Here is a 25567-nt window from a genome sequence, read left to right as displayed (position 1 = left end):
GCAGCGACGTCTGAAGGTGACATGAACCTGGGGATAATCAAGAGCAGCAGGCTGAACAAGAAGTGGAGATAGCAACTGAAAACCGACGGTGTCTTGAAACAAAACTCGCGCTTTCTATCCCCCCTCCCCTCTCCTCGTGGCTTTATCTGATGCAGAGAACCAAGAGCTGCCATCCAAAGTAGCCTCACATTTTTTACTGACTGGAGGAGGAAAAAAAAACGCTAATTGAGCTGCAGCAGACAGTTGAGATCCAGGAGAGGAACGAAAAATGGCGACGTTAATCAGAAGCAAGCTTTCGAATAAACTGTCAAATGCAGCCACGGCTGTCTCCAACAAATCCCAGGCGAAGGTGAGCGGGATGTTCGCCAAGATGGGGTTCCAGGCCGCCACCGACGAGGAGGGTCTGGGCTTCGCCGCCTGCGATGACCTGGACTACGACCACCGGCAAGGCATGCAGATGGACATTTTGACATCCGATGAGCTGGGGGGAGAGGGGAGCGGAGACGGAGGCGCGCTGGACGGGGACAGCCACTACCAGAGGGACGGCACCGGTCCTCCGCACTCAGCCTCAAAGGACGGGAGTCATACGAGCGAGTTGTCTGAATCGAGACCAAAAATCACCGCTTGGGAGGCGGGCTGGAACGTCACGAACGCAATCCAGGTAAAGACGGGCGCTCACGGTGCTCGGTCACCGGCTGAGTGGCCTTTCCGAGTGAAATTGGTGATAAAGTCACACCTGCGACATAAAAGCGTCATTAAAATGCTCAAAACGTGCTTCTGTGCCTTTGAAGCAAACTTCGTCAAGTTGCTCTTTTAAAAAAATAATAATAATAATATTCACCAGGATAACTTTTGCCTTTAAAAGAAAATAGTTGTGCACTGTTTTTTATTCTTATATACTTTTATCTGAGGAGTGCGGAGATATTCAGGCGTTACAATGCGCTGAAAAAAGGGAGGTATTGATGCCCTGTGCCCCCCTCCTCCTCCTCCTCCTCTTCTTCCTTCTCCACCTCCTCCTCCTACTCTTCCTCTTCCTCCTCCACCTCCCCTCAACACATTCTTTGTCTGTATAATAATGATGTCCAGTGTCACCGATGTCCGTCCCTGATAACAGCTCACCTGCTACTCTAATGAATAAATTAATATATGAAGAAAAATTCTTAATTTTGCTGATTTGGAGCACAGAGATACTCAAAGCCTAATTCCCTCAATATGTCTGGATCATTTTTTTGCGGATATTTAAAGGCATCATAATTAATATAAATGTTTAAGCGCACGGAGGGGCCTGCGTTTTTACGCAGCATATTACAACGTGTATAAACATAGTAAAAATAAAACATTTCCGGACAGAAACCAGCAGAATAAAATATATGTTTTCATACATTAAATATCCAACTTGCGGTGACTGTGTGTGGAGAGTGTGTGAGCCTTTTTTTTTTTTTTTTTTTTTACTCGAGAGTGGAGTCTATGCGACAAAAATCCCTAGACGCAATCCTCTTCATGCCTTATCACGGCCGTGGTCACCGTGACGTCAGAGTGTGTATGTGTGCGCTTGTGTGTCTCCTCCGGCTCGTAGTGACGTCAGAGACGGGCGGGATGCGCTCAAAGCGAAGTGGAAAACCCACAACATGAAAAAAAAAAAAAAAAAAAAAACATGGAGTGACATCCGCTGAGGAGTCGGGCCTAAAGAGCCACGCGTTTAAAATCTGACTTCATGAATTAAAATAAAGTGTTCAGACACGTGTGAATGATTCATTTCTAACAATTTAATTTATTTGTTTTTATGTTCACAGGGGATGTTCGTTCTGGGGCTGCCCTACGCCATCCTGCACGGAGGATACCTCGGACTCTTTCTCATTATTTTCGCCGCCGTGGTGTGCTGTTACACGGGGAAAATCCTCATTGCCTGCCTGTACGAGGAGGACGAAGACGGGCAGCTCGTCCGTGTGAGGGACTCCTATGTGGACATTGCCAACGCCTGCTGCGCGCCCCGATTCCCGGCGTTAGGAGGCCATATCGTGAATGTAGCCCAAATCATAGAGCTTGTGATGACTTGCATCCTGTACGTGGTGGTCAGCGGCAATCTCATGTACAACAGCTTCCCCAACATGCCGATTTCCCAGAAGTCGTGGGCCATCATCGCCACCGCCGCCCTGCTCCCCTGCGCCTTCCTCAAGAACCTGAAAGCCGTCTCCAAGTTCAGCTTGCTGTGCACGCTGGCCCACTTTGTCATCAACGTCCTGGTGATCGCGTACTGCCTCTCCAGGGCCAGGGACTGGGCCTGGGACAAGGTCAAGTTTTACATCGACGTCAAGAAGTTCCCCATCTCCATTGGGATTATCGTGTTCAGCTACACCTCGCAGATCTTTCTGCCGTCCCTGGAGGGGAACATGAACAAGCCGAGCGAGTTTCACTGCATGATGAACTGGACTCACATCGCTGCCTGCATCCTCAAGGGCCTGTTCGCCCTGGTGGCCTACTTGACCTGGGCTGACGCAACCAAGGAGGTCATCACAGACAACCTGCCCCCAGGCATCCGCGCCGTCGTCAACATCTTCCTCGTGGCCAAAGCTTTGCTGTCGTACCCGCTGCCGTTTTTCGCCGCCGTCGAGGTATTAGAGAAATCCTTTTTCCAGGACGGGGGACGTGCCTACTTTCCAGATTGCTACGGAGGCGATGGACGCCTAAAATCCTGGGGACTCAGCCTCCGATGTGCCCTCGTTGTGTTTACCTTGCTCATGGCCATCTATGTGCCACATTTCGCCCTCCTCATGGGTCTCACCGGCAGCCTGACAGGCGCGGGCCTGTGCTTTCTGCTTCCCAGTCTCTTCCACCTCAAGCTTTTATGGAGAAAGCTGCTATGGCATCAGGTTTTCTTTGACGTCTCCATCTTTGTAATAGGAGGTATATGCAGCATATCCGGCTTTATCCACTCGATGGAGGGGCTCATAGAGGCTTTCAAGTATAACATAGAAGAGTAGACGCGTTGCTGGAGCTAGATGTTAACTGCAAACCCCTCCCTCCCCCCCATTTAGTGAAAAAATATATATATAAAACACACGACTTCCTGGTAAAAGCGCAAAGCCCCCTCTGCTTAACTCATGCGTAAAAACGCGCGCACTCATACAGTCTTGCATCAGTTCAGAAAAAAGCGCGCACACACACACAAACACACACAGAGGAATAGAAATAGAGGGAACCCGACGCATCCACAACACACTATATGGACAATACATGTTGTATAAATATGCGAGCAAACGTACATATACATATTTTCCAGTGGAGTGAACGTTTACAATATTGACCTTAAACAAAAACGTTGCAAAAAGGGCAGTTTGTCTCTTCGTCGCTCTTGTGGTGCTTCCCCCCTCCACCTCCCGCCACACGAGACTTCACTTCATGTAACGCTCCAGTGTGTGATGGGACAGATACCCGACGGCATAATGTGATTTAAATCATGATTAAAGATATTTAAAAGACAGAGAGAGAAAAAAAAAACAACAACAAAACAAAGCAAACGAGAAAAGAAATGCCACTTTCTTCTGTAGGTCATTTTGCAATATGATTATGGGCAGTGAATGTGGTGTTTAAAAATCCAGAAAAAGCCTGTGGACACACGACACATTATGGCAGTAACCAGCAGTAGAAACACGTGAATGCATATATAGAAATGTGTTTTCGTTAGAGATGAGGAAATTGGACCTTTCCCCTCCCCCCCCCTCCCCGAGCTGTTTTTAAAATACTGGAAATGCAAAATATCAAAGTTACACAGCAGCTATACAAACTATGCATTGAATGTATGATATTTCAGACACTGGGAAGTGGAAATTAATTTAAAAAACCAACAAAAAATCCCTGCAAATTTCGATTCTCCTGCGTGAAAGTGTCAATGCTTTGATATTTTTTATTTTCCAATATTTGAGATTTATTTTAGTGAGCTTTTAAAACAAAATTCAAGCACTCCTGGCCCCCAAAAATTCCCCCAAAATTGAAATCCTGCACACTCGAACAAATTTCCCCATGATGCTTTTCATTGCATTTTGAAAACACACGGCCTGTTTCTGAAATTAAATCCCGTCTCGACAAATTCGGTGTCTGAAAAATCGATTTTAGGAAAAAAAAAAAAAGAAGAAAAAAAAAGAGGAAAATGTGCATACAGACATTTTTCATTCTGTGCAATCCAATGGGTCCTGTGGAAATGTTATAAAACCGTATGTGTAGTGTGTTATTGTGGTTTCAAAAAGATGGAATGTATATCTCAAAGTCGTTATCATTATATCGTGAAATTAATATTAAAGAATAAAGACATAAGTGAAATTATATTGTAAAAATGTGTGTGGTTTTATGTAAAACGAAAACGGTCAGAACATGTATTTTTTTTTCTCTCTATAATAAAAGACAGAAAATGATGGAGAAAATAGTCGCATTCATATTTTTATTTTATTTTTTTAATAAAAAAACAAAACAAAATGGAGGTTAACTGACACCCTGTGAAGGCAGCAGAGGCCTCCAGGCTCAGAGAATTATAATCCTACAATGTGTGTCACTCTCCTCAAAATCCCATTATTATTATTTTTCCAGAACTTGTATCCATTGGAGTTTTATCTAAATTTAAAGCACGCATGTTTCCCACCGGGCCTCCGCCCTCCTGCAGCTCAAATGAAGCGTCTTGCGGACAGATTGTGCGCTGCAGGCGGACATCAGGCCTCATGCTCGACCTGCTCATCTGTGCTGATGTCTCCCCCCCCCCGCCCCCCAAACAAACATCTGGACAAAAGCGTTTATTCTCTGAGCGGGGCTCATCTCCAGCTGTTGAGCCGTCGAGCTACCTGGTGCATGCGGATTTAAAGAGTTCGTACCTTGAAGTGCGAGCAGCTTTGAAGGGGCAGTTCACATGCAACGACATCGCAGTGAGGAGGAGGAGGAGGAGGAGGAAAACATGGTGATCACCTGAGAAACACGTGCTGGTGTCGATTATAAGGGGGCGATGCTGCATAAACGGCAGCTTAGATGGTTTGTGTAAAGCTCTGACTCCAGGTTAGTTCAATATCCAAAATAAAACCGGTGTGAAATGATGCTGTTATTTCCCTGAAGGGATGCATGATGAGTTTATATTTTCTACCAGAGGCAGCAGTTTGAAGACACAAGTGAATAAACTTAAAGAAGAAAACAAAATACCTTCACACACACACAAAGATAAAATATTAGCAAAATGAATGCAGGATTAACAACATTAACAAACGAGTAGACTCATAAGTCGAATTGCCTCCTATAATCATCTCCAAGACAATAAACATTATAATGCATGGGGAGCCACCTAGCGGACAGGAGCGTAACTGCATTACAAAAAGAGAAATTCCAGCAGGAGGCCATCAGCTCGAGACATACACCAATACTAATTCATTCATCCATAGGTGTCATTAACACTTTTTAAAAGCATCACTTTATGAATACATGTTCAGAAATAGGCCATAGACAGCAGCAGGACATGCTAACTAATAATGAGAATGCTTTGCTCTCCATCAGACCTGCTGAAACTGGCTGCGGCTATTATGGTGCAAAATTATGACAAACTTTTCAACCCAGGACCTTCAATGTACAGTACACTATAAAATAAGGCTAAACAACATGTGCAGGAAAGGTGTTAATTAGATAATAGATGTGATCAGCAATAATATAATTCATTAGATGGAGTGATTAGGTAGACAGCTGGCTTGCAGACATATTAAAGGTGCACTATGTGGTTTTGTAGAAGACATCCAAACGGAGAATTTTAATATTCACAATTTTAAAGGTGCTATTTGTAGGGAAAAAAATCAACCTTTCTTACAAATAGCACCTTTAATGAGGTAATAATACAGACATACACATAAACAAGCTGTTCTCAGAGGAAAATAAGGTCCCCAGAACAGTTTGAAGCTAGGAAAATGTGGCAGGGTCTGCCAAACATAAACAAAGTAAAACAGTATGAAATTGTGTTGTCCTCAAAGGTCAATTTGTTTATTCAGTCGTGAAAACAAATAGTTTATTTTGTTTGATATGGCAAAAATCTGTCAATGAAGATTTTTGATTAAAATTTCTTCCCCAAAACTACAAAGTGCTCCTTTAAGACCAAGAGTGTTGAAAAGTGGTGGAGACATAAGGTCAATGTATAAGAAAACATTTATTTAACAGTGTTTAACATACAGTAATTTTTTTATGGCATTGGGGGTGGATTGATCCGTCTCCACCACTTTTCAAGAGAAAATTATGCTTCCGACACCTTTAATGATACAAGAATTTTCTTTTTGTTGGATAACTATACATCTATTTCTGAGCTTCAAGGAAACAGCTGCATGAAGTACTGCGAAATATCTTTATATCAGACTGACAGAAAATTGTACAATTCTCTAATTTAACAAGTGTAAGCTGACTGCTTTACTCTTTATGAGGACCACAGATGGAAGTTTTATGACTTTTTTTTAAGCAGGATTAGCAAGTTATCTGAATTAGTTGCTGAGAGAAGAGAGCATTACTCGCTGAGAGAAGAGAGCATTACTCAGATAATTTGGTAAACATCCTCTTCCACTCTTCTGATGGGATGCTGGCCTCTAATTCATACTGATCAAATTCAGTTTTTATTTGCAATTCAACCTTCTGGAGTCCTGTTAATTTTTCAATTGCCAAAAAACAAACACGATACAAGCCTTTTAGCTGCAGCACTGAACTACTCAAAACACTATCTTCTTTACATTCCAACATTTATTGTGACAGAAATTCACTTTCAAAATTCACCATGGAACAGTTTTATTAACAGAGATTAATACTAGGCCTACTTAAAATATGTAACATGCTTCCTTTCATTTCTAGTGGTATTCTGGTGCCCTCTGCTGGAGACAAGCTACTCAAGGAGCTTGACAGAACAGTACTCGTATTGATGGCGGCGTCTCGCTCGTGAACATTTGTGCAAAGTGTTGTTCACAGAGTACTTGAGATAATTAACTGAGAAATGCATGGAAGACAAACAAGATAATTTCCAAAAGACACAAAAATGCTTAAATCTAAAGTGACATTCCATGAAAGATAATTTATTTTTTTTTATTTCAAGTAATGGCATTTTAGAGAAGCTCAATAAAATTTCATAATTACACAAACAGTGAAATATTTACAGGCAATAGTTTGCCATTGGTAAGACAAGGAAATGTAAGAAGACAACAAGGTAAGAAAAAGGTAACCAAGTGGCTCAAGATGTCTGCAGACACAAACATCCACATGAAGTGATTTTGTCGTCGGCATACAAGCAGATGCTGACAACTCAGCTGCACACTAAAGCCAGTGTTCTGCACTACTCCACCCTCAGATGTGGGGTGGAGGGGAACCAAAAGGCTCATTGTGTGGGCTCTTCGTTGTTCAGGGTTGTTGGCTTCTTGGTGGAGCACTCCACCACCCAGGGGTGACACAGGACTCCCTGGATGGGCAGTCTTTGCATAGGGTTGTGCTTCAGCAGCCTGGCAATCAAATCTTTGGCTCCAGCAGTGAAATTGGACTGTGCAGGGTAAGTGTACTCCACCTGGATGACAAAGACAAAAAAAAAAAAAGTTCAAAACATTAAACAGCAATTCGAGACCAAACTGTGGTGCAGGCTTGCAAACTCAAGTGGGATGAAAAGTTTTGTTCATCTACTAATAAACCACAAATTCAATATTGTTACAGGGTTTGCCATTTATTTTTTAGATTGTTGGGGTGTCCAGCTTACCCTTGATATCCTACGGTAGGTCTCCTCATGACTTTTTGCTTCAAATGGAGGTTTTCCAACCAGGAACTCATAGCAAAGGACACCCAGACTCCACAGGTCCACCTTCTCATCGTGAGTTTTTCCCTCAATCATCTCTGGAGGCAAGTAGTCCAGTGTTCCACACAGAGTGGATCTCCTGAACAAGGAAAGAGAAATGGATAAAGTTAGTTTTTAAGCCCTCCTTGATGTAGAGGAACACTGAAGCCAAACAAGTGAGTTGCAAATGCAAGCCAGAACATTATTCCTCACCAAACATAAAAAGGTGCAGTTTATAGAAAAGCATATGTGCGTACCTGGAAGAGGGTGTGTGAACAGACCAGCCAAAATCTGCAATCTTCAGCTCCCCGTTGGCGCCCAATAGCAGGTTCTCTGGTTTGATGTCCCTGTGAATCACCTTCTTGGAGTGGCAATAGTTGAGGGCATCTGCGAGCTCCATGATGTACTAGTACAGCACAGAAAGCACGGTCAAAACAACATGCATCATATTTTGTGTCTTCTAAATTTTGAAATGTTAAACTCATGAACATTGTCCTTGTAGAAATGGCACACTCCTTACATGGAGGACTAAGTTGATTAAAATTATAAATGTGTTTAATTTGCTGATAAACTGTTTGAAAATTAAATAAGCAGACTTACTGTGGCACTTCTGTCCTCAGGAAAGCTTCCACAGCGTTGCAGCTCACCGTACAGTTCACCTTTGGGCGCAAACTCAAGGATGAGATACACACGAGATGGGTCATGGAAGTAGCCGTAGAGACGCAGGATGTTGGGGTGCCTGCAGGAGGTCGATGCAGAAAAGTATTCCAAGTTGAAAATCACCCAACCGACATTTGAAAAGCACAAAGACAGGCAGAGCTAAAACATCTGCATTAGCCAGCGCCTCAGTGGCTGCTTTGTTGAAGAGTACCAACAGTCTGAATTGACATGACAGATTTAATACCTACCTACCCATCCAAGACAATATAGAGTCTCATAACAACAATATAATATCAATATATTGCCCAGCCATAGACTGACACATTACCTGAGGTGTGACTGGATCTCCACTTCTCTCCTCAGCTGGTGCTCCACACCAGCCTTCTCCAGCTGCTTCTTGAAGAGCACCTTCAGGGCCAAGATGAACTTGCTCTGTCGCTCTCTGGCCAGGTAGACATTGCCAAATTTACCCTTTCCTAAGGGACGGCCAATGTCAAAATTTTCCAGGCTCCACCGCTTGCTGTGTGAGCAGAAACGTGCACAGTTATAGACAACACTGTCGGCAAAATTTGTAATCTTACCATAGATGATATAAAATAAAGATGTGTAATCAATCACACTTATCAGACATACCTTGAATCAGAGGCCTTTTCAGATTCAGTCTTGGCAGGTTTGTCTAACAAAACGAAAAACAGGATATATTTAGCAGCCAAAATACACACCATTGATTAGTTTGTCCAATTCTTCATTACGCTTACTCTGTGGCTTCTCATGCTTTGCGGATTCCGATGGTGGTTTGGCCGGCTGGGGTTTGGCCGGCTCTGGGTTCACCTTGGGCACATTTGTCTTTGGCTGGTTGAGCTGGGAAGCATGTTTGGGCTGTGGCGTAGGATTTCCTTTCCGAGTAGCAGGGTTCACATTTTGATCGGTGTGGTGTGTGGACTTCACAGCAACAGAGACATGAGATACTGGTTTCTGATGGCTCACAGGCCGCTGTATGCGCTGAGGTCCATTTGACAGACCCAGGACACGCTGATGCTGAGTTGGTGTAACTACAGCCATCTGTGACTGATGTGACGTTGGAATCCGCTTTGGACCATCACTGCTTGACTGCAATCATAGGGAGAAAAAATACATCAAGATGTTAAATATGAGAGAAATGTGAAAACTCCTTTTATCTATGTGCTTTGGTTCCTCACCAATTCACTAGCTCGGTAAATACGGATTTCTACATTTAAATAATTATTACTAGCTCCTTATTGTCAAAACAGATAACTGATCATTTCACATTTTTTGTACAAGTACCTAACCTGTAATTTAGGCTCAGTTGTAGTGAACAAAGATGGATGATTTAATATTCCACATCTCTCTGAACTACTGTGCAACATGTATGTATTGCAAATGCGTCATCTTCCTATGAAACTGTAAATCCATCAGCAGCTAAGACATTTTTGGCTCTCTTGTCTCAACTTGTCTCTTGAGCACAACAGGCTACACTTTTTTCTCTCCTCCTTTGTGGTTTTTGGTGGATCGCAAACCAACTTTCAAGGTGCAAACAGTTGCCTACTGTAACGGAGTTCGTAAATGCGCCTCTTATCAAGTGAGTGATAGCGATTTGGCTTCATTTTATGGGATTAATTTACTGACTTTTATTTCTAATCCCAATCCTGTCAATTCTATTAACATTTCCAGCTGTGTATTTGGGACTCTGCCTGTGTGTGAATGCCTTCTCACAGAAGAACTTCTCTGTAGTTTTGGAGAAGAAATTAAAACTCAGAATATTAATAGGGTAATAATACAAACTCAAGTACTTGTCTTTGCCTTAACTGAATAAACAAGCTGTTCTCAGATGAAAATAAGATCCCCAGAACACTGTCTGAAGCTAGAAACACGGCAGGGTTCGCCAAATATAAAGTAAAACAGTATGACATTGTGTTGTCCTCTATGGTCAGTTTGTTTAATCAATCATGAAAACGATGAGAGTTTAAGGCATAAAAAACATAATAATCAATGGATTAAAATGTATCCCCAAAACTACGTAGTGCAACTCTAAAGTGTGCAGAGACACTGCCTCTTGCGTACATACAGCACCTAGTTTTACCATGACCTGGATGACTGACAACCTTCAACATGACACTGCCTCTTGCACTATAAACAAACAAACTGGGCTTGAAAGCTTAAAACATACACAACAGATATGCAATAACAAAATATGAGAAAGTGTGATGCCACAATCTGTGACAGCAGTGATTTTATAGTCATATTTTTTTCTGGTCAGGCTAACATTGTGCATTACCTTTACTTCAGGCCGATGAAGTTTCATGTCCTTTGTCAGCTTGAGCTTGGCAGCAGAGTCCATATTCTGAGGGGAGGAAATGGAGGTTTTTTTTTTATCATCTTTTAAAATCAACCTTATATAGGTTTGGCACTTAAATAAAAAGGTGTGAGTCACTAACATAAGGATATAGCGAACTTATTGAGGCGTTTTAACCACTCTAGCTACAGCTAAAATATCTGACTACATTGTCTCAATGTCGAAATGAACTGTAGCGTTTACACTGATGCCTTTAAAACGGGAATTTATAAAGTAGCTAGATAAGATTTTAAAAATGACACTAAAGGATGATGAAACGTTATCAATCTCCGTCGCATGGCCGTTTAGACAGGAACGTTAACTTCAGAGCTAACGTTAGCCTTTTTAGCTAACCATGACAAACCTACACATGCAACACAACAGTATATATTTTTAAGTATTAGATAACTTGACTTACCTAAATATATTATTGCACAGTGACCGAGAGCAACCACCAAACGCTAATTCGTCCAGAATTTGTGCCCAGAGGGGGTCTAAAGCAGGCAGCTTGCCCTGACTAGCTAGCAGCTAGCTAACATACGTCGGCCAGTTGACGAAAGCTGATATTTGTGGCTACATAAATATCAACTCTACCTTACAGCGAGATGGACTTTGGTTGTAACTCCTCTTGAAAGCCGTTTCGATGTTACGAAAAGGTAAATGCAAATATAACACGGGTCAAAACCGAGTATAAAGTAGTGCGAGTTCAACATTAAATGCGTCTGCCTGAACTGCTCCTCCTGACCACTGCTTGTTTAATTTCAAACGTCCCTCTGTTCAAAACCTTTAAATACACCGCAGGCTCCGATTGGCTGAGGGAATGCTCTGTACTCGCTCATCATTGGCTGACACGGAAGATCATATGACGTGAGGCGCTACGTCAGAGGAAATCCTCCAAAGCAGCAGAGGGCAGCAGCAGCAGCAGCAGCTCAGGTCCCTGGGAAGAAATCCATTGAACTACAATCTATACAGTCTGCATTTATCACTACAATAAAATGACATGTAAGCAAGAGTAGATGGTTACACACTACAGGTGAAGTTTAATAACTTAAAGATTATTTTAAGGAGCAACAAGTGTACAGATGGAGTGAAGATACATCACTGTATACTGCACGCTTGTGGTCAAACTACAGAAAAGTAAGTGGCTTTTGATGATGCCTTGAGAATATTACTCAAGAGACCCAGATGGAACAGTGCAAGTGAAATGTTTGTTGCTGCAGGAGTCAGTACTTTGCAAGCTGTGTTAAGAAATAAAAAAAAATGTTAACTTATTTTATGGAATGTCTTGTCTTTTATCTGCACCATGAGTCATCAATAAAGTTTTGAATTTAATTGAATTTAATTGAATTAGCATGTGTCCAGTCTTTAATTATTTTCCTCAAAAAAGCACAAGGATGTTGATTTTTTTTTCTCCCAGAGCACCTGAACTAGGGTGTTTGCTGCATAGTTTGGTAGGTTAAGTATTGTATTAAATCTGTGACTTCCTTGTGTGTATAAAAGGATTGAAATTCAAGCCTGCTCTGTTCATGTTCGATGTAATAGTAAAAAAAATCTCAAGATCATTCAATGACAAAGCCAAAGTTTATAAAACATGAAAGTGTCATAGTTAAATCAAAAGATAGCTATTGCTGAATTACTATAATGACTACTAGAAAAAATGCTTTTCAATTGAACAGCCCAAATTACAATATGGACCAGAGACAACATAGAAGGTACTAACAATTTGTCAGCACTACTGGCTAAAAAGAAATAAGACCTGCAAAACCAATAAACAAATGAGAGACCACTCATAAAGAGACAAGAATTGCAGAAATAATATAGATGATAATCGAAATAACTTTATTTTTAACCATTCACATCACATCTTTTTCCAGTCAGTAAAAACAGCAACATTTATTAATTTTGGCCCTAAACTTTAAACCTTTGTTAAAACTTGACCTTTTTTATTTACTGCTCATGATGAAATTGCAGGTGTAGTATTTGGCCACAGCGTGGCAGCATGTGGCTCCTTCATTTCAGACATTCAACATCAGTGTATGACCAGTGGTAGAAGAATGCAGCCGTACAGGCCTACACCTACTGTAGGTGTGTCAGGGTGTAGACTGCTCTGCAAAAATAGACCTTCATACCCTACAGCTAACAAAACTTTTGGAATGCATCTCCAAAAGGCAGGAGAACTCCTATTTTGGCAGAATCATACGTACTACATACTGAGGCCATGTTGCTACTTGAAAATAACAATCAATCTGGATAAATATTCACATGTTAAATATTGTTAAACTTAACTCAAACAGATCATTTATTTTTCTGAATACATTCGATTTCCATTTTTTGTTTGAAGAATTACTGGCAAAAATCTTCTATCAAATAATTTATTTTATTGTCACATTCTGAATTTGGTAAAAACATTTTTTTTCCAGAGGCACAAAAAATTCACAGATAACAATTTCTAACTAAGGATGTGTTATCACAACTCACTACCTCAAAAAACTGTTTTTTCTTGAAATAAATATTCCTTATACAGGTTTAAAAAAATATATTCAAAGAAACTAAAGCTTCCACCATCAACACACTGCTGTCGTTATATGAAGGAAGACCTTCTCAAGTGCTAATTGTAACCACATTTTATCTCTCAAACAGTAATACCAAAATATTCACAGATTATCAGCACCATTAGCATGTGTAGCAGCTTTTCTTTGTTAAAATATATTATTCTTTAAGTGCAAATATAAGTCATTAGGTCTCGGAGGACATGCTGAGAGGACTGTGTTTAAACTGAGGAACAGTAGCTTAGTGTGTATTGATAAAACTGTTTGAGATCAGCAAACATGTTCAGGTACAGTGTGTAACTAAACTTTTTTATGGTTTTGTTTGTCTTGTCTACGCAGCATTTGAGAAGGTCTTCAAAAATATAAATATGGCAATTATCTTGTTCCCTTCATTTCACTTAAATACCTTAATAACAATATTAGTTACCACATAATAACAAAAAAACATATTAGATCATCAGGCTTACATTCGTTGCCTGGTACAGAGTGTCTTGTTATTACTTGAGGTCCCGCAAGAAAACATTGTTGAGGAGATGCCTCTCTTACACAGATAAACCTGACAGTGAAACATTTGAATAACGCCTCACTGTTGATGGCGGTGTTAACCAAACCATTGACTCTCCGACACCTGAAACCACTTCCACGTACCTTTGACATGCATTGCGCTTGACCTCTGCTTCAACGTGGCACTGTTTTCTGCCATCATAACACAACCATGTCTAAACATATCGCCATAACTGTTTTGCTTATAGCTCTGTCGTTGTAATTACAAAGTTCATGCCAGAGGAGACTTGCTGGCGCTCTGAGGTCTTTTCCCAGATGAAAACACAGTTGGCGATGGTGCTTTTAAGAGGCTGGACAAAAAGTGCTCTGTTAGCTTTGGCACTTTTCTTTGGTATTCAGTTCACCCAGTGCCTCTGATACCTCCTTGCCAGTGCTACATGTTTCCACACACAGATAACAGCGGTGTTGTCCCCGTTTTCCTCCCCAAGTCTCTCACCACTGCAGCATCCCCTGAAAACACTTCACAGAATCCCTTTATGTTGCTTCTTGGTGTTAAAAAAATATATCTAATGTAGATAGTAAAGTGAATGAGATGGATGAATTGTACCCTTAAACAGTACAATAACCCCAGAGCACCAACATAGCACCAGAGCATCATAAAGGGAGGCTGGTTGTGCTGGCGTGAAGTTTCTTTTAGTCTCTGATGGAAAAGAGAGGCAGGTGTCATTTCTCAGTGACTGCAGCAGCCATTGGGGTGCGTATGGTCCCGCGCGCTGTGGCCGCCAGCTCCTCGATTTCTGCATTCAGCCGCCTGATTACCCACTCCATGGCTTCACGGCCCTATGGGAAAACAAACATAACATGTAAGTTCATAAGAGGGAAATAAAGAGAATTACATAAAGCTGAAAAGAAGGAAGGACAAGAAGTATTTGCAGCTGTTAAAGAAGAGCAGTGGTTCCCAAATTTGTAATCAGGACCCTTCAAAGGGGTTCAAACACAAGTTTAAAAGGTTTATTTATGTAATAAGTGGTCAGTACAACTTGCGTTCCAAAACAACATTCAGACAAGCACGCCCACTTCACATGGTTATTGGCAGGGTGTGTGGAGATGAGAAAAGAAACCGGGATTTGAACTAGTCTCTTAACCATACTCATAAGTTTTCTTCTCCAAAAGTATGCTGCTTGGTCCTTTAAATTTCACATAATTGGACACTAAATGGACTTTGTAGTCTAGAGCTGGCAGGGTAAGGTCTCCTTAGTTATTACCTAATAGCGAGAAGAGTTTATAATTCAGGCTTGTATTTGAAGCCTGGTACAGAGTGTCTTGTTAATACTGACGTCCGTTGAAGAGATGGCTCTGTTACACAATTTTGGTCAATCTTTAAGGTTTATTGAGTGAGTGTGTTACCTCTATTTGAATGATTATCGTGTTATAATCTTCTATGATAGCAACCGGACAAAACACTGTATGACCTAGTTTGTTTTTGAGCATACCTCAGCCTAAAGAATGAAAAACACAAACTGTATTTCCACTATACAAACTACTTTTCTGTAAGTTTTGTATATTTTCTTGCGAAATATTAGATACTTTTCAGTTTCTGGGACTGTAAAAATCCATCATGTATGAAACAATGTGAAATCTGTTCTTTTCACAAGCTATTGTGCAGTACAGTCCTGACTTTTTTATTTTTATCATTCTTTACCTTATTTGTTCAGTTTCTGCTGTCCATGTTCCTAGCTGTATCTCAATTTCTGTGTAGTACACTGAGAGCAATGTAAACCAAGGACTAGAAATTGCTTAACTTTAAGAGATCACAAGCCAATAAAAGGTTGGTAACCAATGACATAGGCAGAAGCAAAGTTTTATAATTTAGTATAACGTAGGCTACATTTGACAATTAGGCAAGGATATGATAATTCATTACCTGATGCAACAAATTATTATGTTTTTTCAAGTGCAGAACCTAAAGAATATTTAGATGTTTACTTTAGGTTTTGTCAGCTTGAGAACTACGAGAGACGGTCTCTAAAAGGTTTTGAGTCCCACCTAGAAGACAGTTTTCAGGGATCTCTTACCTTTCCAGCGTTGGCAGACATGGTGCTAGCCATAACTCCCTCCAAGTAACTGCTGAGACTGACTCCTTTCACAGAGATGATAGCCTCCTGAGTTAGTATTGTTCTGGAGTTGAAAGGGATTAAAAAAAAAAGAACATGATCAGAAGGGCTGAACGCTTTAAACATCATTATTATCAAGTTATTTAAAAATCACTGCTATGTGAACTTACTTGTCTTTATCCTCAGGGTGTGGTTTGTATGTTAACTTTTCATCCACAGACACCAGGTTTGTGAAAGTGATCTGTAGAGTAAATATCACAAGAGACAAATTAGATGATGTAAAGCCATGTAATGTCTTTTATCTCAGCCAACAGTGGGGGCATGAAGGTTCATTGTTGAAACATGAGCTATTGACTTGTGTAACGAGCAAGACTTCATTCCGCAGACTAACACTTGGCTTATGTGTTCAGACAAATGAAAGTCATGCAGAGTGGATCTCGACGGGACATGGCTGTTTTTGGTTGACACACAGAAAATAGAATATGTTTTGTCAACAGGTGAAATGGTTTCATAAGAATGTGTACCGTGAAAAAACTAAGTAGTTAAAAGTCTTGCTCTTGGCAGAAATATCATGCACACATTGACAGTTAAATCTCAACATTAAAGCAGAAGAGAGGGTGTTATATCATATTTGTACTCACATTTGTGGACTGAAGTTCGAATGTCTTCTCTTTGGGATCCACAATCGAGTGCTCCTGAATATAAGTGTATGATCGCATGTTTCCAATGATCTGAAGAGAAAGACAGAAACACATTATTACAAACTGAAATTAAAGGCATAACCTGTTTTCCTGCAGATGTACGTAATCAGTGTTTTTATTTGAGCAGCATTTTTGCCTTTCAAATGGTTCATTTATGTACTGATTGATTTAATTTTTCTGTATTTATTTTTGCCCTGTGTCTGGTTGTGCAGCCCTGCACCTATTGACCTTGGCTTAATTACTCAAAGTTAAAATTTTATGTTAAACAATTTGGCTTGCGTGTGGATTTGTTTTGGAAGCATACATATTTTAAACACTATTTTTCTTTCTTAAACACAGCTGTTGGCAGGATGCATGGTGACGGGTTAATCTATCCAACTGTGGCTGTTTAAGATTAATAACCATTATATGACGATGGTGAAAAAAACTGTTTCACTACAGTACTGTCCCAACAGACTATAGAGCAGCTTCTTTCCTCATTTTACGAGTTATCTGATCTGGATAATTCAGAATCCAACCTGGTGACAGCATTAAGAATAACTATATAGAAATGGCCAATCTTCTAGCCGATAAGTCTTGTTTGCTTATGTAGGTCATATAGAGGCAGCAGTATTAAATTGAGATTCATGACCAGTTGTTTGCAGTAGAAGCTCACACAGTGCTGATTGATATTACAGTTGAAGTATGTGCAGGTAATCTCGACGTGTCATACTCTCTCTGAACCATAACTTTGTTGAATGAATTCACACACATCTTTTAATTTGATGTTGTCAAAAATTGCATCTATAATTACACTTTCAGCTCAATTTAAATGATTATTTGCCATATTCACATTTGGCTTCTTCTGGTGACAAGAGGCTTCTTGTAGGTGTAGTTTAAGGTGCAAATATTTTTATGGACTTCATGAAAATTAAAAAAGGAGATTGTAAAGATTGATATCTGTTTGAAGTGATTGTTCCATCTAACATCTGGACAACTTGAGCTGTAGCGTAAGGTGTTTTCCGTCATTTATCACATTGAAGTGCCTTCAAATTTATGGTCATAATTGTCAAGTTAAATAAGAATATAAACCATGATGCACTGTTTTAACTAAGTACAGAGGTATATCAACTGGCAGACGTCTTCATGATACATCTAGTTTACGCACATCAATAGGACTAAGGAGTGATTTGCTTTGAGACAATCTGATTAACAGTTACGTTAATATGCTATCAATCACTGGGACTGTCAGTGCCATAGACTGTCCTTGGAATTAAAGGGGCTATTCATAGACATCGTCACTGACTACAACCCTGTCCTCTGACATCCAACCAAAGGTCATTGCTAAAGAACACCAGCTGATTGGCCAATGTTTACCCAGGCTAAAACACGACTGAGAAGTAGGATATTATCTCTCTCCAGCCTTATCATTACCGAGTTCAGACAGTCCAAAGAACGAGGGGAAAAGTTCAAATGACATGTTGCAGAAATCCAGAGGCCGCCTTCGTCACTGCTCTGCGTTCCAGTGACCTCTAGTTTTAACCGAGCCGACAGAGACGGAAAGTTACATCACATGCTGTCAATGGTTACAGCTGAGGCATTACAGAAATGGTACTACCGTGTTCTGTACAACACGAGCCGTGGCACACAGCCATAAAGTCTCCAGGGCTCCAGTATCCACCTCTGCTGCTGCAGAAATAGCCTTGCGGGTTTGAGGTCACGCTCACTGGCTGGAGAGCATTAACTTATCTCCGGTGGTTAAACGACTGGGGTATAACTGGATTATTGTGTCCTGTTTTATGGTTTGACTTTTAAAATAATTTAAAACCATTTTTATACATGGCACATGAGCATAGGAAGATTATGCGTTTTTCACCATGTCATACTACTTTGATTAAACAAAGAAAAGCAATCAGACCACAACCACAAACTTGCACTTTCTGTCATGTGTATCTCCGTTCAGAGTCACATGTGGACATGTGAGTTCAACTACAAGGTTGCTGCAGCAAATCTTTTGACATTTAAGCTAGACAGCTGACACAGTTTGGATTTTCAAACTCACAGATTTCACTATAGATGGAAGACCCCACTCTGTGCTGAGCAGTCTTTTACTGTGGAGGCGTCCCTGTTTGTCGATGTCTCTGTCCAACACATCCACTCCGATCACACTTGGGTTCATGGGGTTGGGGTACTTCTGCATAGCAGCCTTGGTCACCGTCTCCCAAGGATGGCTGTTGAAGGATGCACAGAAACAAAAGTATTTTTAAAACCTTGCAAACAAAAGTCATACAAATGCAAACACTATCTGACAGTCACTTTTAATTTTTGTACACGTCTCAGGGAACTATTGTACTTTTTACTCCATTACATTTATCTGACAGCTGTAGTTGTTCGATAACTCAAAATCTTACACACAGCATGATGTGCTGTTACAGTTTAAATTAACCTACAGGATATAAAACAGTTAAAATGAGCTCCACTTTCACCAACTACAACAGTAAAATGCTACCTAAACAGTAGTGCAAGTGTGGTAAAAATATATTAATATAAAAAACAACAGCTTGAAACTTACGGGGTCATTTTTTGCAGCGAGTAGTCTTACTTGAAATTTAAGTACACGTCGTTAATAATAAATACTTTCAAGTAACATTTTGAATACCAACAATTTGTTAAATTAAAGCTCAAACTTGTGTATTAACATAAAAAGCAACATTTCCAAAGAATTTTTTTAATTTAGCCTGGTTCCAGTCCTCTGAATGACAGTCCACATATTTATTGATTACTTATTTGAATGGAAATGTCCTTCATTTCTCGTTAAAATCAAAGACGTTATATTAAATCAGGATCATTTTAATGTCTAAAAGTAAAAATGGCGGTCATTCGAACGTAGTGGTGGATGGTTGCCACGGAGACACGTGGACGCGCAGCGTAGTCCCAGTGACGCAGGCGGGACCGGGAAAATGTAGGGGAAAGGTCGCGCGCTGGGGGCCGGCCCTGACCGGCTGATTACGCAATTTGACAGCTTTTGTCAGCATCCACACACCGACCGTCATGCATTCACATTTGACACGTTTAACTTATAGGTTTCATCTCTTAACACATGCACATTTAGAGGGTTTGTGCGTGTCTTCCCGCAGTGTAATTTATGCAAACAAAAGGCGTTGAAAAGGGAGGGAATTCTGGCTCTGAAACATTACTAGCTTCTACTGCTAGCATGTTAAGTAACGGTAGTGACGCTAAAGTTGTAGTTAGCTAGCAGCTTTTCTGTTTGGACTATTCTGTCGTAAACCATGTTTATATTGTTCGCAAGATTAAATGCGAAGCCAGCTGGCGTTACTTAACAGCCAGCATTAGCTAGCTAGACAGCCAACCTCTGACAGACGGACCTTTAAACACACATTAACCGGATTAACAACCGAGTCCTCTATGTTAGCTAAAACAGACTACTTACTTGAAGATGTGCTCCGAGGTCCAGATCTTCATGGTTTAACTAGTTGATGCTGGTGATGCTGGTGAGGTCGAGGAGTGGACTAGCCGGTAGGTGGTCACAATCACACTGACTGAAATCGGTGAACCGCGTTCAAAGACAAGCGCAAGTCCGTCCCCTCCCACTGTACCGGAGCAGTCACATGAGTAGCATTAGTGACGCACTTCCGCTAGTCCGTGAATGCCGCATGAGTCCATTGACACTGGAGGCAGCTGAGTGAAAATATTTAACATTTAAAATCGAGATTACATAAAACACATGACTGAAGATAGACAACCTTATGACTATAGCTCTTCACTTAAATGTCTAGCATGCCGTGTGTTTCCTGTATGGCTCTGTAACCTCCAGCCCATTTAACCTCTGATGTTGTTACACAATTCAGCTGACTGAAGGTTGAAAGATCTCCTGTGCAACCTTGGATGAATGAGAGACAGCAGGCAGTTGACGCAGGATCAACTCAGTGGTCAAATATTGATGGAAATCTTATCTTTATTGTTGTAAAATGTGTGTCTGTGGGCTACTTGGGTGCAATAATTTATAGGCTTTTTATGCAAGACAAGTCAGGATTTCTGATTAATCTGAGGGAATTTTAGATGATTCACCTAATAAGGCACTTAATAAGTACTAAGTATAAGATGCTTAAAACCATCAATGACTCTATAAGTGTTAATAGTGTAATAAACATGTTTATTGTTGGACTATAAGACAGTTTTATAAGTATGAACGTGTTTATTTTGCTATTATTAACACTTAAAGTCTTATTTATGTTAATACACGTCTTTTAAGGACTCATAAATGCCTTAATGTCTATTTACTAATACTTATTACAAGGACCGAGATTTAAAGCATGAATTACATTATAAAAAAAATGTTTTTCTTCTAGACTATAAACATTTTTAAATGAAAAACCACTCTGGTTGAATGGTTGAGATAGTCGTTATCAAAAGACATATGCAACCCGTTACAAGGGGCCATAAGAGGACACTGGAATCATCTTTCTATCTGTCTGTTGAGTGAGCGGTGGCTTCTTGCCCTCATCGCTACCTTGTAACTTAAAGCAGATTGGCCTCTGTCAGGTAACCTGGCACTTTAACCTATATTCACATGTGGGTTACATGCAGTAAGATCTCCTTTATCCCTAGTCTAGTCATCTGTATAGCAGTAGTGCAGGGATATCTCCATGTCATGTGTGCTTATCTCAGAGTGCAGACACTGTGGCCAAGTTATGTGTAATCTCCATGGCCCAGACTCATAAATGAGCGGGAGGAAACAGCCTTGTGTGACAGCCTTGTACGGTATCACTATCACAGTGCTGTCAGAGTGCTGTCCATCATAGCAGCTTAGTTTAGTTAGTTTGAGTCCAGTTCAAGTTCAACTGAATGAAACAGGAAAGTATTTAGGTATTCTTGGTGTTGTAATGACACTAAGACTCTTTGGATTTACTGTTTTTAATTACCGTCATAACTTGGATACAAAAACTGAATGCAACATTTGCTATACGTCTGAAAAAAATATCGCACAAACAGTGTTAATATCACAGTTTTGTTTTTATAGCTGTGGATTATATAGAGCTGGCATAATAACATACAACTTTTTATATTTACACTCAAAATTTCTTCGATTTTAATACATTTAATTTCTAATCCTTAAAAAGTAATATACAAGCTTTCAATTTAATTGAAGCATACATAAAAGACAATAGGCACTATTGTTTAAGCACATCTTATCAAGTTAAGACTACATAAATCAATCATAGGCATAAATTAAACTACAAAATAAGAGTTCTTTTTCAGACCAACAACCCGTCAACAATAAAACCTACACACCACACTGTATACCCTTTGTCTTCTACTCGTCTACAGTGTCTTTGCTTGTTTCCGTCACTGTTTCCAGTTTAACTTCCATCTGAGAAACAACTTTTGTTGTCGCTGTTGTTGAGGGTTCCTCCTCTTCTTCGTCCTCACCATCCCAACCAAGATCTGCTGTGGCCTCTTGGTACTGCTGGTACTCCGACACCAGGTCGTTGAGGTTGCTCTCTGCCTCAGTGAACTCCATTTCATCCATACCTTCCCCTGTATACCAGTGGAGAAAAGCCTTGCGCTTGAACATCATGGAGAAATGCTCGCCCACACGGCGGAATATCTCCTGGATGGCCGTGTTATTTCCGATGAAGGTGGAGGCCATTTTGAGGCCTCGGGGTGGGATGTCACACACAGCAACCTTGACGTTATGGGGGATCCAGTCCACAAAGTAGTTGCTGTTTTTCTGCTGCATTGCAAGCATCTGCTCGTCTACCTGTTTGGTAGACATCCGGCCTCTGAACATGCCAGCAACTGTGAGGTAGCGCCCCCGCCTTGGGTCGCACGCCGTCATCATGTTGCGAGCATCAAACATCTGCTGGGTGAGCTCCGGTACGGTGAGGGCTCGATACTGTTGACTGCCACGGGCTGTCAGGGGCGCAAAGCCTGGCATGAAGAAGTGGAGGCGGGGGAAAGGCACCATGTTGACAGCCAGCTTCCTCAGGTCTGCGTTGAGCTGGCCGGGGAATCTCAGAGAGGTCGTGACCCCGCTCATGGTCATGCAGACCAAGTGGTTGAGGTCCCCGTAAGTTGGCGTGGTCAGCTTCAGCGTACGGAAACAGATGTCGTAGAGGGCCTCGTTGTCGATGCAGAAGGTCTCGTCTGTGTTTTCCAGAAGCTGGTGGACAGACAGGGTGGCGTTGTAGGGCTCCACCACTGTGTCGGAGACTTTAGGGGAGGGCATGATGCTGAAGGTGGTCATGATGCGGTCGGGGTACTCCTCTCGGATCTTGTTGATGAGGAGGGTTCCCATGCCGGAGCCAGTGCCACCCCCCAGTGAGTGAACCAGCTGGAAGCCCTGCAGGCAGTCACAGCTTTCACTCTCGCTCCTCACCCTGTCCATCACCTGCTCCACCAGCTCTGCTCCCTCTGTGTAGTGCCCCTTTGCCCAGTTATTCCCAGCTCCTGAGTTCCCTATAGCACCAAAATAAAAGTGCGTAGGTTAATCTAGTTCTATTACTCGTGAAGAGAATTACCGTAGAAAATCATACAATATCGTTTGCAATAATGAAAGCATGAATCACAAAAGCTGTGACACTTCTTTATAGATGAAACACTGCATTGTATGTTTCATCTTTAAGAGATATTTAGGAGATATTTTTATTTTCAATTTGATGTATTCCTCTACATGTTAAAATTAGTCCCTACTTTCAGATTAAAGAATTTCAATGCCTATGGATAAAGTAAAAAATGTGTTGTCTTCAGGCTGAACATGAGGCTGTATTTATTAACTAGAAGATTGAAATCTAGATATTTTCATCCAGAGTACCTGGTACAGCAGTACCATGAGTGCTTCCTTTTCCACATAATAATCAAAAATTCCCTCCGTATGACCACATCAGAACAGGACAGTCTTAGCAGGTATTGTCTTGTATTTGTCTCACCATGGATGAAGTTGTCTGGCCTAAAAAGGGCCCCGATGCGGCTTCCTCTTACACTGTCCATTGTACCAGGCTCCAGGTCAACAAGCAGGGCCCTGGGGACATATTTACCACCTGCAAACAGAATGGAAAGGTTTTACTAAAACAGCCAGAACCGGTCACCCTAAACTTAAATACGTCCTCATTTTGTGTCCGAGTTTAAGAGCAGCAATATTTAAAAAGAACATTTGGATGATAAGTATTTATGGGAATGAAATTAACAGTACTAGATAGAAAATTGCAGCTGAATATCCACAAATATTGATTACCAAATGCCTCATTGAAGTAGACGTTGACCCTCTCCAGTTGGAGGTCGCTATCGCCCTCATAGTTGCCTGTTGCATTGAGCCCATGTTCATCACTGATCACTTCCCAAAACTAGAAAGACAAAGAAGGAAATCATTGTAATATGGACAAAACTCAAGACATGCGTTAGCTCAAGCGAAACAGAAGAGACACAAGAGATGAAAGAATTCCCCAAAATACTAATACAGACAGTAATTTAATCTTTTGAGATTTTTTATGCAGTTGAAGTATAAATGTTGCAGCCCAGACACCAGAATAAATTGTTGGCATTGTATGTGTCTGCAAACCATGGATACTTGAAATGTATATGTGTTTCCTATGGATATGAGCTGACTTCCATGTCAGGACAAACACGGGATGGTGATCGTGGGACAGGTGAGACGGCTGCCAAGTGAGAGACCACTTTCTGAGACAGAGTTTCAAGCAAGAGACCAGGGTTTGAGATGGTGTTTCAAGCAAGAGACACCACTGCTTGAGACAGCGTTTCAACATTTGTAAACATTCAGAATTCAAAATGTACACTGCCAACATTTATTCTGGCGACTGGGTTGAATATTTCTATCTGCGTGTACACCTTCAGTGTCAGTCAGTGTATGACTGCAAAATCTATGCTTACACCAACTCTTTCTAACATGAGTACATATTAAAATGCATCCCTGCTTATTGCAGTGCAGCAACTCATGATCTCATGCAGCCCAAATTCAGAATCCCTGCCATACACGATTAAATGATGAAGAATAACTAACTAACTAACTAATAAGTTGCTTGATTTTTAGACCGCTACGTTCTTCAATTTAAAAAAACACTTGGTGTTCTTTCAGCTGTATTATCTTGTAGTTCCTCTCTGTTGTTTCATGGTAGCTATGATAAAAATGTCCCACCCATGCCAGTCTCGTTTTGGCCCTTATCTTGTGGCTGAATGCTTGACAGGGAACACCCTGTGTCACTCACAACTGCTGCTGGCACAATGCAAAGGAACAGTGCATGTCAAAATATGCATCATCATTTAAATTGAGTGAAATATTTTTTTTTTAGAATTAACAACATTGATGCCACTTAAAACATTTCCTCATTTTGTCTCTGCAAAACAGAATAGCAAGTACATTTTCTTTGAAACAGTGAGCTTTTTTTTTTCCAACAGATGTATCAGTGATATTCTCAAAAGACAGAACATTATATTAAAATTTTTCAACATTTTCAACAAAATCAGGCTTAATACACAATATAATTTTTTGAAAATAAGGATTTTATTTTATTACCTTTGAGCCGATCTGGTTGCCGCATTGTCCAATTTGGAGATGTACAATTTCACGCATGATGATCAGGCTACAGTACACAGAGCAGCTGGGAGTCTCCGATAGGTTTCAGTCCTCTAACGAGTCTTTTATAGAGAACTGGAAGTGATGTCATCAGTGATGTCAGGAAGTCTCCCCAGTTTTTAATATGTGAGGGGGCCTAATACGTGGCCTGAGGGGCCTCTATGTAATCTCTTAGAAGAATAAATAAGCAAGTGTTAATTCATTTTTGTATGAGGTAGTTTGCCATATTTGTATACTCATAGGTAGGCTTGTGTCTTCCAGTATGCTGCCTTGTGTTTTGTTTTAT

General features: G+C 40.8%; 4 protein-coding genes across 5 annotated transcripts; 1 reads left to right on the top strand and 3 right to left on the bottom strand.

Annotated features, from left to right (window-relative positions):
• Window positions 1-268: 268 nt before the first annotated feature.
• slc32a1 (solute carrier family 32 member 1) lies at window positions 269-2981 on the top strand. Its single transcript, XM_073469325.1, has 2 exons — window positions 269-661; window positions 1794-2981. The coding sequence occupies exons 1-2, from the start codon at window positions 269-271 to the stop codon at window positions 2979-2981; spliced, it is 1581 nt and encodes a 526-aa protein (XP_073325426.1).
• Window positions 2982-7041: 4060 nt separating this feature from the next.
• aurka (aurora kinase A) lies at window positions 7042-11601 on the bottom strand. Of its 2 annotated transcripts, none has more exons than XM_073468491.1 (9): window positions 11242-11601; window positions 10767-10832; window positions 9229-9580; window positions 9104-9146; window positions 8799-8990; window positions 8411-8549; window positions 8068-8216; window positions 7736-7910; window positions 7042-7549 (listed from the first exon to the last, which is right to left on the bottom strand). In XM_073468491.1, the coding sequence occupies exons 2-9, from the start codon at window positions 10827-10829 to the stop codon at window positions 7367-7369; spliced, it is 1296 nt and encodes a 431-aa protein (XP_073324592.1). In that variant the 5' UTR covers window positions 10830-10832; window positions 11242-11601; the 3' UTR covers window positions 7042-7366. The 2 variants fall into 2 exon arrangements, with proteins under 2 accessions (XP_073324592.1, XP_073324593.1); XM_073468492.1 differs by having other exon boundaries at window positions 7249-7549; window positions 11418-11508.
• A 1038-nt stretch (window positions 11602-12639) lies between these two features.
• On the bottom strand, window positions 12640-20239 carry prelid3b (PRELI domain containing 3). The gene is made up of 6 exons (XM_073468948.1): window positions 20122-20239; window positions 18733-18901; window positions 16632-16721; window positions 16161-16231; window positions 15952-16054; window positions 12640-14716 (listed from the first exon to the last, which is right to left on the bottom strand). The coding sequence occupies exons 1-6, from the start codon at window positions 20151-20153 to the stop codon at window positions 14600-14602; spliced, it is 582 nt and encodes a 193-aa protein (XP_073325049.1). The 5' UTR covers window positions 20154-20239; the 3' UTR covers window positions 12640-14599.
• A 1350-nt stretch (window positions 20240-21589) lies between these two features.
• On the bottom strand, window positions 21590-25315 carry tubb1 (tubulin, beta 1 class VI). Its single transcript, XM_073469070.1, has 4 exons — window positions 25222-25315; window positions 23926-24034; window positions 23621-23731; window positions 21590-23150 (listed from the first exon to the last, which is right to left on the bottom strand). Exons 1-4 carry the CDS (start codon window positions 25276-25278, stop codon window positions 22006-22008), a joined length of 1422 nt encoding a protein of 473 aa, XP_073325171.1. The 5' UTR covers window positions 25279-25315; the 3' UTR covers window positions 21590-22005.
• Between the last annotated feature and the right edge of the window lie 252 nt (window positions 25316-25567).

This window comes from Pagrus major, chromosome 6 (assembly GCF_040436345.1).
Source record: "Pagrus major chromosome 6, Pma_NU_1.0".
Classification (NCBI taxonomy): domain Eukaryota; kingdom Metazoa; phylum Chordata; class Actinopteri; order Spariformes; family Sparidae; genus Pagrus; species Pagrus major.
Note: the sequence above shows the minus strand (reverse complement) of the source record. Positions and strands in the feature narration are given on the sequence as shown.